This window comes from Eubalaena glacialis, chromosome 20, assembly GCF_028564815.1.
Source record: "Eubalaena glacialis isolate mEubGla1 chromosome 20, mEubGla1.1.hap2.+ XY, whole genome shotgun sequence".
Lineage (NCBI taxonomy): Eukaryota > Metazoa > Chordata > Mammalia > Artiodactyla > Balaenidae > Eubalaena > Eubalaena glacialis.
Window position 1 is genome coordinate 29,637,076 of NC_083735.1, and position 12,727 is coordinate 29,649,802.

At 36.6% G+C, this 12,727-nt stretch overlaps 1 protein-coding gene across 1 annotated transcript in view; it reads left to right on the forward strand.

Annotated features, from left to right (window-relative positions):
• The window catches only part of KCNU1 (potassium calcium-activated channel subfamily U member 1), a 134,870-nt gene that overhangs the window by 39,196 nt on the left and 82,947 nt on the right, over positions 1-12,727 (forward strand). The window contains exons 11-15 of the mRNA XM_061177379.1: positions 2,340-2,445; positions 3,494-3,576; positions 4,658-4,727; positions 8,018-8,170; positions 12,247-12,359. Of these exons, the coding sequence (XP_061033362.1) occupies positions 2,340-2,445; positions 3,494-3,576; positions 4,658-4,727; positions 8,018-8,170; positions 12,247-12,359 (525 nt within the window). The remainder of the gene's footprint in view (positions 1-2,339; positions 2,446-3,493; positions 3,577-4,657; positions 4,728-8,017; positions 8,171-12,246; positions 12,360-12,727) is intronic.

Below are 12,727 nucleotides of genomic sequence, written 5' to 3' on the forward strand. Positions count from 1 at the left end.
AAGACATCAAATATAATGTTGAGAAAAAAGCAATAGTTGTATCTCTTCTTCATTTCTCATTTTAAAGAAAACTTTTCTAATATTTTCCCACTAAGGCCATCCTTTTTATTTTAGAGATACTCTTTATTTGGTTAAGGATATTCTTTTCTCTTCCTAACATACCATGAGTTTTATTTCTTAACTGTGAAAAGACATTTTAATCAACTTTTTCTCTGCATCTGAGGTGGCTGTGTAATTTTTAATTTGTTAATGTGGTGAATTAATAGTTTTGCTATAATGGTTATTTTGGCTTTGTAGTATTTGTTGGGGACCATTCTCTATTTTTAAGGTGTTTGAAAGACTTTGTGTAAAAATGGGATTATTTGTTGCTTGAAAGTGCAGTAGAAGTTGCCTGCTAAACCATTTAGAACTGGTGGTTTTAAATTTTTGTTTAGTGTGTGGGTCTATGTATGTGTTTTGTTCATTTTTGTTTAGTTTTGAGAGATTTTAAACTAAACTTCATTTCCTTTAATAGTCTTCTAGAGTTAGTTCTGGTAAGATCTATTTTTAGTAATTTGTCTATTTTGTCTAAGTTTTAAAAGCTGTTGCATTTGGTTGGTTGTTGTATTCTTTGATTATTATTTTTAATCTCTACTTTGCCTGTAGGTATTTTTATCTTCTTTCAATATTATGAGTCATTTTTATCTTTTCTTTTTCTCCATCAATTTTACTACAGCTTTGCCTATTATATTAGTGATTTATTTTTCAAAGAACCAGCCTTTGTCTTTGTTCATCTTCTCTCTTTTATTTTTCTTTTCTATTTCACTGTTTGCACTCTTGTGTTTATTATCTCTTTTCTTCTTATTTCTTTGGGTTTATTCCAATATTAACGTCCAAACCTGTAACCTTCCCCTAAAGCATGCTTTTATTGTATCCAAAGACTTAGATATTTAGTGTTTTTACATAATTAATTTCTAAGAATTTTATAAATTTCATTATAATTTCTTCATAACTCATGAGATTTTTAGCAGTCTGTTTTTCAAAATTTCCAACTATGATGAATATTTTTAAATTTTTTGTTATTAACTTTTACTTTAATTGTACTGTGATCAGAGGTCATTATACGTACAGCAGCTTTTTTTTTGCAGTGTGTTGAGGCGTTCCTTATTGGTCAAGTAAATTATCATTTTGGTAAATATTTGTGTGCTGTTGAGGAAAATTAGAATTATTCACAATAGCCATTATATGGAAACAACCTAAGTTTCCATCTATGGATGAATGAATAAAGAAGATGTGGTATATATATATATATGTTTGAATGATATGAAATATCATTCACCCCTAGAAAAGGAAGGAAGTCCTGTCACTTGCAACAACATGGATGAACCTGGCAGGCATTATAAGCTGGTGAAATAAGCCAGAGAGAAAAAGACAAATACATGGTGTCACTTATATCTGGAATTTTTTTTAAAAGCCACACTTATAGAAACAGAAAGTAGAAAGATGGTTTGCCAGGGTCTGGGGATTGGGGGAAATAGGGAGAGGTTGGTAAAAAGAGTACAAACTTTCAGTTTTAAGATGAATAAGGTCTGAGGATCTAATGTAAAACATGGTGACTATAGTTGATAACACTGTATTGTATAATTGAAATTTGCTAGGAGAGTAGAATTTAAATGTCATCACCCCCCAAAAAGGTAAATATGTGAGGTGATGGATGTGTTAATTAAATAATGGGAGGGATCCTTTCACAATGTATACATACATCAAATCATCATGTTGTACACTAAATATCTTACAATTTTAACTGTCAATTTTGCCTCAATAAAGGTGAAAAAAATTTAAATTAGATATCCTAAATATTGTTTGCAGAATTTATAAATATCAAACTTGATGATTATTTTTTCTCCTTGATCTGTCAGTAATTGAGAGAGATGCATTGAAATCTGTCATTACAGTGGCAGGTTCATCTATTTCTCTTGTTTTGTTAAAATTTTTTATATATTTAGAAGCTATTTTATTAAATTCATAGTTGTTTTAGAATGCTATGTCTTTTTGAATAATTGAAATGTTTTCATCGATCCTGAACTTCTTTGTTCTTAGTAATCCCCCCCCCTTTTTTTTTGCATTAATCTGATTTGTATTTTTTTATGTCTCTGTGATTGATTACCCCTGAGCTTCAGACCCATTTCTGGAATTAGGCTAGTGGTATCTACATCACCTAAGGATGTGGATTAATAATGGAGGATGGATGTTTTCCAAGAGAAGATTAGAGTTTTTATTAAATGCACTAAATAATGTAACAATCTCTGAACCAAAGCCAATCTTCTTTTTCCGTATCTGGCACTATGTTCTTTGTCCAGGGTTCCTCCTTCTTTGGAATTGGAAACCATATTTAAGTGCTACATGGCCTATACAACTTTCATTTCTGGATCTGCACTGAAGTGGGAGGATCTGAGGCGAGTTGCGGTGAGATCTAGTTCTTTTCCTCCTTGTCATTTTCCTAAGCTGCAGCAATTAAGACTATAGTGTGTATTGCTCTTCCCAAAGGGTTACTCCAGACTCTTGAATTGGGGGAAATACGACTTCTTCAACTTTAAAAACTGATCATAAAGAAATGTTAGTAATTGACCTCCAAATCCTTCTTGACAGATACCAAGCAGACCTCACTATTTACCTACATTTATATTTAAATTTTTAAATTTCACTAAATTCTCTGTCTAGAACAGTTTTATGTTATCAGTCTAAGAGATCTGAAAAAGTTGTGGATAGCAGAAGTGTGTTAAATCTTTCTATCCAAGTGGGATTCTTGCCGGATGAGAGATTTCTAGGAGTCTGTCAGCTTTTACCAGCTTCTCCTAAACACACTGATATGCCCTCTGATAGGAAAGGCATGAAGGAAAATAGCAGAGATCCCAATTAGGCTGAGACTAAAAGAGATGAGCAACAGCCAACCCTCTAGACATCTTGCGTTTAAGATCAAGGCCAACTTCCTCTCATGTTTTAGGTTTCGCACAATCATATGGAACAAAAGGTTCAGTTTTTTTAAAGCAGAGATCGATAGAGTCAGCACAAAGAATTGAAGCAAAAATTGACAAACACAGTATAATCTTTCTCTTTCCTGCCACTTGGGGTTATAAGAGCAACTTCAATAATTTTTTTGCTATTCTGAAAGGTAAATAAACATACGGGAAGTTGCTTAAAAAGATCTTATTACTCATCACTAGTCATAAATTGATGTTTCTGGATGATAGGAAAAATATCATTATGCACTTGTTCCATTTTAAAGCAATCTACATCTATGTTGGAGACCCTGGTCCGTCTAAGCAGCCCCTTTCAGCGTTTGCGGGACTGTGATGCTGATGTAAAGACATCCTTATCACAGGTCCTTCCCAAGTGTGCTCTCTTTCTTATTGGAAATGGTATGATGAAACCATAAGAAAACCCCGAAGGGGAACACGTGAGCGTTTCCCGTATATAATTAACAAGGTGGCTGCTGTTTAATCTTGAAGAATAGGTGGACTCTGCAGAAGCATGCCTGATTATAGCCAACCCTCTGTGCAGTGACTCACATGCTGAAGACACTTCAAACATTATGAGGTAAGAAGCTGGCACTGTGTCTTACATGCTCCAATACTGATCTTATTTTTACCTCTTTTAAAATAAAGCCCCGTGCATAGGACTAAACAGATGTCATGTATCACAGCACAGGGTTCATCATATTCCAGGTTTCTGCCTTATTTTTTGGCCCCAGAGACTGTTCAGATGTATGAAAAAAGAAGTCAAAATAGAGTTTACTGTGTGTCAGTGTGCTTCTCCACTTAAGTTTCCTGGAGTTCCGTAGGGATAATAGCTGTCTAAATTTAAAAAGCAAGCATACGAATAACTGATAACTGTTCAGATAGCACCATTCTAACTAACAGCCCCTCAAAAATAAAGATGGCTTTTGTGGTTTGTGAACCTTATTTGTAGACTTTATTTACTGGGGTTTTTCTCCAGTAGTCCTAGTGAAAGATTGTGCATGGTTCAGTATGATGTGCTTTTGACTATTGGCAGTATTTTCAAGATGGCTAGGGTTAGTGTTACCATCTTGAACTGTGAACTATCTATGAGGAGGAACTCAATTTGTGGTAAGAGATTCAAACTGTCATTGTTAGGGCAATGCCATTGTACCTAACCCAGATTAACTGTTGGCCCCCAGAACAAAATAAATACACATAGCTGAGGGTGACTCTACAAAAAGCAAGAAAAAGGCTGAGAACTTGTAACGTACAGTAAATATAAGATAGATCTTAGTTTCTTAATTTGTGAAATGAGGAAGTTGGATTAGACAGTCTGTTAGCTACTTTGAGCTATAGATAGCAATTCAGTCTCTGTTATTTTCTGTAATTAATGTGTTTGAGTTTGAAGACTAAAATATATGAAACTGATTATTTCCTCCTCAAGAATTGCTCCCAGAAGACCACTCTTAATACCAAAAGCTTACCTTTCCATAGATTTAATTTACTAAGTCACTAAAACCATAGCACTCTTCCGTGTGTGTGCTATTAAAGATCATAACAATGAACCTTATAATGTGCTGTTTTCCTGTGCTTACCCACACATCAACTTAACTTTGAATTGAATTATAAAGACGTTGGATATGGCACATCACTAATGAGCATATTTGTTATTTTTGTAGGGTGCTGTCTATCAAGAACTATTACCCTAATACCAGAGTCATCATACAGATACTTCAGTCCCATAACAAGGTATTGTAACATTATAGCCTGTTCAGTCTCCTCCCCTTTTAGTCTGTAGAACTAAATGAACTTAGTTCATCTGAGTAATGTATGAACTTATTACTTTATAATGAGTCTACACACAAAAAGCTTTTGCCAGTTGCAGGTGAAATTTGGAGCCCCATTAAGATTGTTAATTACATAAAAATGTAAATTTGGAAAGAGTTATGTTTACATACTTTAAAAGCTATTGCCTGATGGTCTGGAGTCCAGTCATTCTGAATTTAGGTGCTGACTGAGATCCTCCCCTTTGGGACATGGACAGATCTTGGCACACCCGTAAGTACTGGGAGCCACTAAAAATAAAGTAGGCAGATTGGACAATGACAAGGGTTTGAGAAACAACCAAGGGCTAGGGCAGGGTTGAACAATAAGATTCATCTACTACACAAGTCCACTCATTCAAGGCAGGGAGAGGTGGCTTTTTTGTCTAATGCACAGAAACCAACACAGAGAGTCAAATAAAAGGAAGAAACAGAGGAATATCTTCCAAACAACAGAACAAGACAAAACCTCAGAAGAAGACCTTAATGAAAAGGATATAAGTTACTTTTCTGATAGAGAGTTTAAAGTAACAGTCATAAAGATGCTCACTGAGCTCAGGAGAAGAATGGATGAACAAAGTGAAAATTTCGACAGAGAGATAGAAAATATTAAAAAGTACCAAATAGAAGTCACAGTGCTGAGGAATACAATAACTGAACTGGAAAAAAAAAACATAATAGAGAGGTTCAACAGCAGACCAGAGGAAGCAGAAGAAAGGATCAGCAAACATGAAGACAGAATAGAGAGTGTAGACCTCACATAATCAGAGCAACAGAAGGAAAAAAGAATGAAAAAGAGTGAAGATAGCTTAAAGGGACTTATGGGACAACATCAAGTGGACCAACATTCACATTATAGGAGTCCCAGAAGGAGAAGGGAGAGAGAAAGGGGTAGAGAACTGACTTGAAGAAATAATGGCTGTCAACTTTCCTAAACAGATATTCACATCCACAAAGCCTGGAAAGTTCCAAATAAAAGGAACCCAAAGAGACCCATATCAAGCACATTCTAATTAAAGTGTCAAAAGTTGAGGACAAGGAGAGAATTTTAAAAGCAGCAAAAGAAAAACAATTTGTTACATATAAGGCAACTCCCATAAGATTATCAGCAGATTTTCAGCAGAAACTTTGCAGGCCAGAAGGCAGTGCCACAATATATTCAAAGTGCTAAAAGAAAAAAAAAAAAAAAAACTGCCAACCAAGGATACTTGACCCAGCAAAGTTGTCATTCAGAATCAAAGGAATGATAAAGAGGTTTCCAGACAAGCAAAAGCTAAAGGAGTTCATCACCAATAGACAAACCTTACAAGAAATGTTAAAGGAACTTCTTTAAGCTATAATGAAAGGGGTAATTAGTAAAAGGTAAACATATGAAAGTATAAGTCTCACTGGTAAAGGTAAATATATAGTAAAATTCCAAATATTCTAATGTTGTAAAGATGATGGATTAATCACTTACAAATCTAGTATGAAGATTAAAAGACAAAAGTAGTAAATAACTACAATAATTTGTAAAATGATACATAAAATAAAAAGATGTAAATTGTAATATCAAAAACAAAAGTTGGGTTGTGGGGATAAAAATATAGAGCTTTTGATGTGATCAAACTTAAGTTATTATCAACTTAGAAGAGACTTGTAGGTTGTTATATGCAAGCTTCATGGTAACCACAAAGCAAAAATTTATAGTAAATAAGATAAACAGAAAGGAATCTAAGCATACCGCTACAGAAAGTCATCAAATCAAAGATGAAGAGAGCAAGAGGAGAAGAAAGGAACAGTGGAATTATAAAACTTTCAGAAAACACTTGACAAATGGCAGTAAATACATACTTACCAATAATTACTTTAAATATAGATGGACTAAATTTTCTAATCAAAAGACATAGAGTGGCTGAATAGACAAAATAAGACCCATCTATACGCTGCCTACAAGAAATTTAGATATAAGGACACACACAGACAAAGTGAGGGGATGGAAAAATAGATTCCATGCCAATGGAAAGCAAAAGAAATCTGGGGAAGCTATACTTATATCAGACAAAACAGACTTTAAAACAAAGACTGTAATAAGAGAAAAAGAAGGGCATTACATTATCAAAGGGTCAATCCCACAAGAGGATATAACATTTGTAAATATTTATGACACCAGCATAGGAGGACCTAAATTTATAAAGCAGATGTTAACAAATCTAAAGGGAGAGATAGACAGCAATACAATAATAGTTGGGGACTTTAATACCCTACTTTCTTCAATGGATAGATCATCCAGATAAAAAAATCAATAAGGAAACATTGGCCTTAGACAACATATTATACCTCATGACTTAGACAAATACAGAACATTGCATTCAAAAGCACCAGAATACACAGTCTTCTCAAAAAGTATAAAAAAGAATAAAATCTTGCCATTTGCAATAACACGAGTGGACCTCAAGGGCATAATGCTAAGTGAAATGAGTCAGACAGAGAAAAACAAATACCATATGATCTCATTCATATGTTGAATAACAACAAAAAAGAAACCCTGAGCTCATAGAGTCACAGAACAAGTTGGTGGTTGCCAGAGGTGGGGGTGGGCAAAATGGGGGAATGGGGACAAAAGGTATAAATTTCTAGTATAAAAGAGTCATGGTGACTATAGTTAATAATACTTTATTTTATATTTAAATGTTGCTAAGGGAATAGAATTTCAAAGTTCCCATCACAAGAAAAAATAACTTGTAATTACAGTAGTGATGGATGTTAACTGGACTTATTGTGGTCATCCTTTGACAATATATACAAATATTGAATGTTGTACACCTGAAACTAATATAATGTTCCACGTTAATTATATTTCAAAAACATAAAACAAGCAAACAAAATGATTGCAAATTCGGGGAACTTTCTTGAGGTATATTTCTTTCTAATATTTGACTTTTCTTTTATTGAAGTACAGCTGATTTACAATATCGTATTAGTTTCAGGTGTACAACGTAGTGATTCAATATTTTTATAGATTATACTCCATTTAAGTTATTACAAAATAATGGCTATATTTCCCTGTGCTGTACATTATGTCCTTGTTGCTTATTTACTTTATACGTAGTAGTTTGTATCTCCTAATCCCCTTCCCCTGTCTTGCCCCTCCCTCTTTCCCTCTCCTCACTGGTAACCACTAGTTTGTTCTCTGTATCCACAAGTCTGTTTCTACTACTTTTTACCATGAAACAGGTTTTTCTGCCAAAGATCCCCAGCTGGAACTGGAATACTGGAGACAACATCATCTGCTTTGCTGAATTAAAGCTCGGATTTATCGCCCAAGGCTGTTTGGTGCCAGGCTTGTGTACCTTTCTGACATCTCTATTTGTTGAGCAAAACAAGAAGGTAACCTTGCAAACTGATGTTGAATCTTGGCTTTATCCCCATGTCCTCATAAATTAATATCAGAAATAGAAAATAAAAATTGAGGGAAGCAAGAAGGCCCCAAGAAATGAGATTTGACTTCTACTTGAGCTGGGAAAGGATTGAGACATCTAGATTGAAGTCCCAAGTACCACACTGACCTTGAAGAAGTTGTTTATCTTATTGTTGCCTAAGAATATTTACCTGCAAAATAGAAATCATAACCCTGCTTCCTCCCGGCAATCCATGACGTTATGACAGTAAATGTATTCATAAATGTAGAAGCACTTTGAGTTATTGAAGGTAGAAATATAAATAAAGGTTATGTTATTAGTGGAGAAATCATACATGTAAATATATGTTAAATACCAAGTAATTGACATAATAATAAATTATATTCATCAAAGAGAAATAATAATACAAATAATATTAAAATCTAATTTTCCGGGTTATTTTGGGATATTCTATGCAGTAATAATAATAGTAGCCACATGTTGAATGCCTACTGTGTGTCATGCATTTTAAGTACATTGTGTTTCCCTCGATATTTCAAGGTAGTATCCCAGTCATGGATGCTAACTAATAGTAAGTTAGTAAGTAGCAGATGTAGAATTGTCTGACTTACAGTCTCACCACTATGCCCTGTGCCTCTGGCTGTTAGATATCTTCTCCCAATCTTCTACATCAGGTCTTTTGATACCTTTGTTTGAGAAAAAATAAATGGCTAAATGGACTACTGGGATGAAATACTGTAGCACATAGTATGCCTTCCAAATGCCATCCCTGTGAAATGCTCTGGGAAAGATGTTCTAACCCTCAGCTGGGCCTGGTATCCTATTGTCCAAAGCCTCTCCAGAGAGTCACCTTTCTCTCCATTTAATTATGCGTCCACATTTGCCTCTTCTTACACCCAATTTTCTTCTCGGCTTCTCTTTGCGCTTTATTTCCCTTGTCCAATAAATTTTTTAAAATCTGCACACCTTTTCTGGTCCCTCCCTTGGTGCTGTTAAGGAAAAGCGAAAGAGGTATAAGATTCAAGAGATACTCTGGTCAGCAAAATGCTGACTGGAAACCACAGCATTCTCTAGTAATTCCCCCTGTGAATGTGAGGAGATGCCATATACAGAGAAATAAAATCGACCATCAGGCAGTAGGAATGAGCCTTGGTGATGATACAGTGAACATGCTTTAACCTTCACTTAGTGGTCACTGTGTGTAGCCCAGGAAATGGCTTGTGAGGACATTGCCTGTGTGTTGTAAGCTTAGAAAGTGCAGGATAACTGCAATATGTGTTGTGGAGATGGTGATTTTTAATCTCTGTGTCTAGAGAAAATAGAGTGTGAACTCTATATGAAAACTTTGTCTCCTTCATGGAAATATAGAAGGTAGAGATGTACAACCTGCCCTGTTGTGGTTTTATTGCTGTTGTTGTTTGTTGGGTTTTTTGTTGTTTTTTTTTATTGTTTGTTTATCTAAAGTTGGAACCTCCTCAGTGATGATGGTCACCTGTCAATATTCATAAGGTGGCTTTTGGAAGATTGGAATTAAGAGAGATTTGTGGTCATGATAATTTTTTGGTGGTGGGGAGAGAAGTCTGAAACTCTCTTTCAGAAATTCTAAACAGGGCAAGATTTTTTCATGTTGTACTCTGCTCTGGTGATTTAGATTCTGTAATTAATTAATTAAAATTAATTTAGTTAATTAAACCTATTAACTTAGGTTTAATGATCAGGATGCTAGTGTCTTATGTCCAATTTTGCTCGGATTAGGCACTTAAACTTTCTCTTGTCAGTTTCTGCATCTATGAAATAAGACTTGCTAATCTACTCATAACCTGATTTTTTCCAGGTATTGAATGAATATTTGTAAACTTCTGCGCAGTCAGATTAGAAAGCCTTGGGTCAATGCCATGTATTCTGACTCTGTTGATCGATATTGATTATATGGTAAGAAATCGTAGTCTGAGGAGCATCTCCAGTTGGTTCTAGGCACAGAGAATTGCCTTAAGCTTAAATTTAGATTAGATCTAATCTAACTGATTTATTCACACTCCCGATTCTACTATCCAAATCCAAAATCCATCTTGTCATCCTGTTTCCCTTTCTGATTTTAAAAAAACTGACTCAGGTCCATCCACCTCACTACAAGTAACTCAATTTCGTTTCTTTTTATGGCTGAGTAATATTCCATTGCATATATGTGCCACATCTTCTTTGTCCATTCATCTGTTGACGGACACTTAGGTTGCTTCCATGTCCTGGCTGTTGTAAATAGAGCTGCAGTGAACATTGTGGTACATGTCCCTTTTTGAATTATGGTTTTCTCAGGGTATATGCCCAGTAGTGGGATTGCTGGGTCGTATGGTAGTTCTATTTTTAGTTTTTTCTGGAGTCTGTCATACAGAGTGAAGTAAGTCAGAAAGAGAAAAACAAATACCGTATGCTAACACATATATATGGAATCTAAAAAAAGGTTCTGAAGAACCTAGGGACAGGACAGGAATAAAGACGCAGACATAGAGAATGGACTTGAGGACACGGGGAGGGGGAAAGGTAAGCTGGCACAAAGTGAGAGAGTGGCATGGACATATATACACTACCAAATGTAAAATAGGTAGCTAGTGGGAAGCAGCTGCATAGCACAGTGAGATCAGCTTGGTGCTTTGTGACCACCTAGAGGTGGTCACCACCTAGAGGGGTGGGATAGGGCGGGTGGGAGGGAGACGCAAGAGGGAGGGGATGTGGGGATATATGTCTATGTATAGCTGATTCACTTTGTTATACAGCAGAAACTAACACACCATTGTAAAGCAATTATACTCCGATAAAGATGTTAAAATAAATAAATAAATAAAATAAGTCTTTATTGCAAAAAAAAAAAAAAAAAACTGACTCAGGACATCTTCATCTCTACGGTTATTTTTTACCCTCTTGCAAAACCTGGCACATTTGGATTAGCAGCGCCAAGCCAGTTTCTTTGGTCACGAGGACTTAGTGACTTGAACTGCACAGGGAGAGGACTTTAAGAAAGGGGGAAAATGCAGGAGAGTCAGCTGTATCTTGAGACGGTGATGAGGTGTATTGGAAAGAGGTGGTCCTTTTTATCAGCAGGGCAGAATTTTTTTGTTTGTGTGTTTGTTTTTGTCTTGTTCTTCCTAAACCACAAGATGGCCATCTGAGGAGTGTTTCTGAACTGGCCTCAACTCTCCACTGCCATGGTGTTTCTGAGTTCCTAGGAATTCCAGGCTTTCGTTGGAGATTCTGGGCTTTAAGGGGCCAGTCGTGCCCGGTCAGAGCAGCGTGGTGGTGATTGTCATGGCTGCGGATGGAGGAGGATGAGGAGGATGCAAGTAGAGCAAAACAGAATCCCTGGGGGTCTTACACGGATGTCAGAGAGGAGTTACTCAGCACCATCTGCCCCTCGCCCCCCAGTTAGACAACATTTAGCTCTTTTTGAGAGAAATCCTTTTGTCACATCCCCCATTTCTCTAGAAGCCTACCACTGCCCTTGATTTTTACGTGCTCATTTCCATTGATCAGGATGGCTTTTTGAGTTTATTTAAACCAAGAAGGGTTCTGATACTGAGCAGAAGTCATGAATATTTTCATCTTTGTGGTACATGGTTAGTCAGTGAGTAGAAAACTAATATGTTCTTTAAAAAAATCTTAAACAGCCATATCTAGGGGGAGACGAGTTAGATTCCACATTATTCTTCCCATCTTACTGTTCCTGACTCAAACAGGACTTACTGTTCCTGGTTCAGTCTACCTTGCTGAAATTATTGGAAGAAGAATTAATTTCCAGCAGGAGGCGTGGATGCCATCTGGGGAGGAACTGAGTCGTGACGCTCCTGCTTCATTCTGGAAGTAGTTGAGATGTATGTTAGAGTTTTTGTTCTTCCTTTGACATTTCTCTAGTTAAGCACGAGGACAAATCTCCTTTCTGGGACCTGAATGCAGTGGGTACTGGTTTGGTGCTGAGCAGAATACACCATGTGTATATTGAATATCCCATTTTCCACACCACTGTGCCTCATGTGGTCTGACTGTGTGTTCCAGGTCTGCCCTAAAGAGCCCTGGCAGAAGCATTTCTTTAGCGGCCTGAAGAACAAAATCCTGACTCAACGCCTCTCTGATGACTTTGCTGGAATGAGCTTTCCTGATGTTTGCCGGTAAGTTAAGGGAAACACTTTCCTCATTTTCGTGCAATGCATTCTTTCCCCAGTGTTCACAAAGGGCTCACTGTAGACCAGGCTCAGTGACAAAACACAGAAGGTATAAGGATGAATAAGTCTGAGTGTCTGCAGCCTGGAGGTTTACAGTCTGTGCGGGACAGGTTCATCTCTGTCCCAGTTGGTGCACTGGCTCTGCGTTACTCCAGGATGGATTCACTTTCAAGTGAACGTTCCGTATTTGAGAGGCTCTCCCTCTGCGGAGGGGGTGGTGTCCTCCCAGGCAAAGAGCACAGAGTGTCCGTCGTATTATTGTGACCTGGTGCTCTGCTGTCCTCTCTTGCCTCACCATTGCTTGTCTTCCTTCC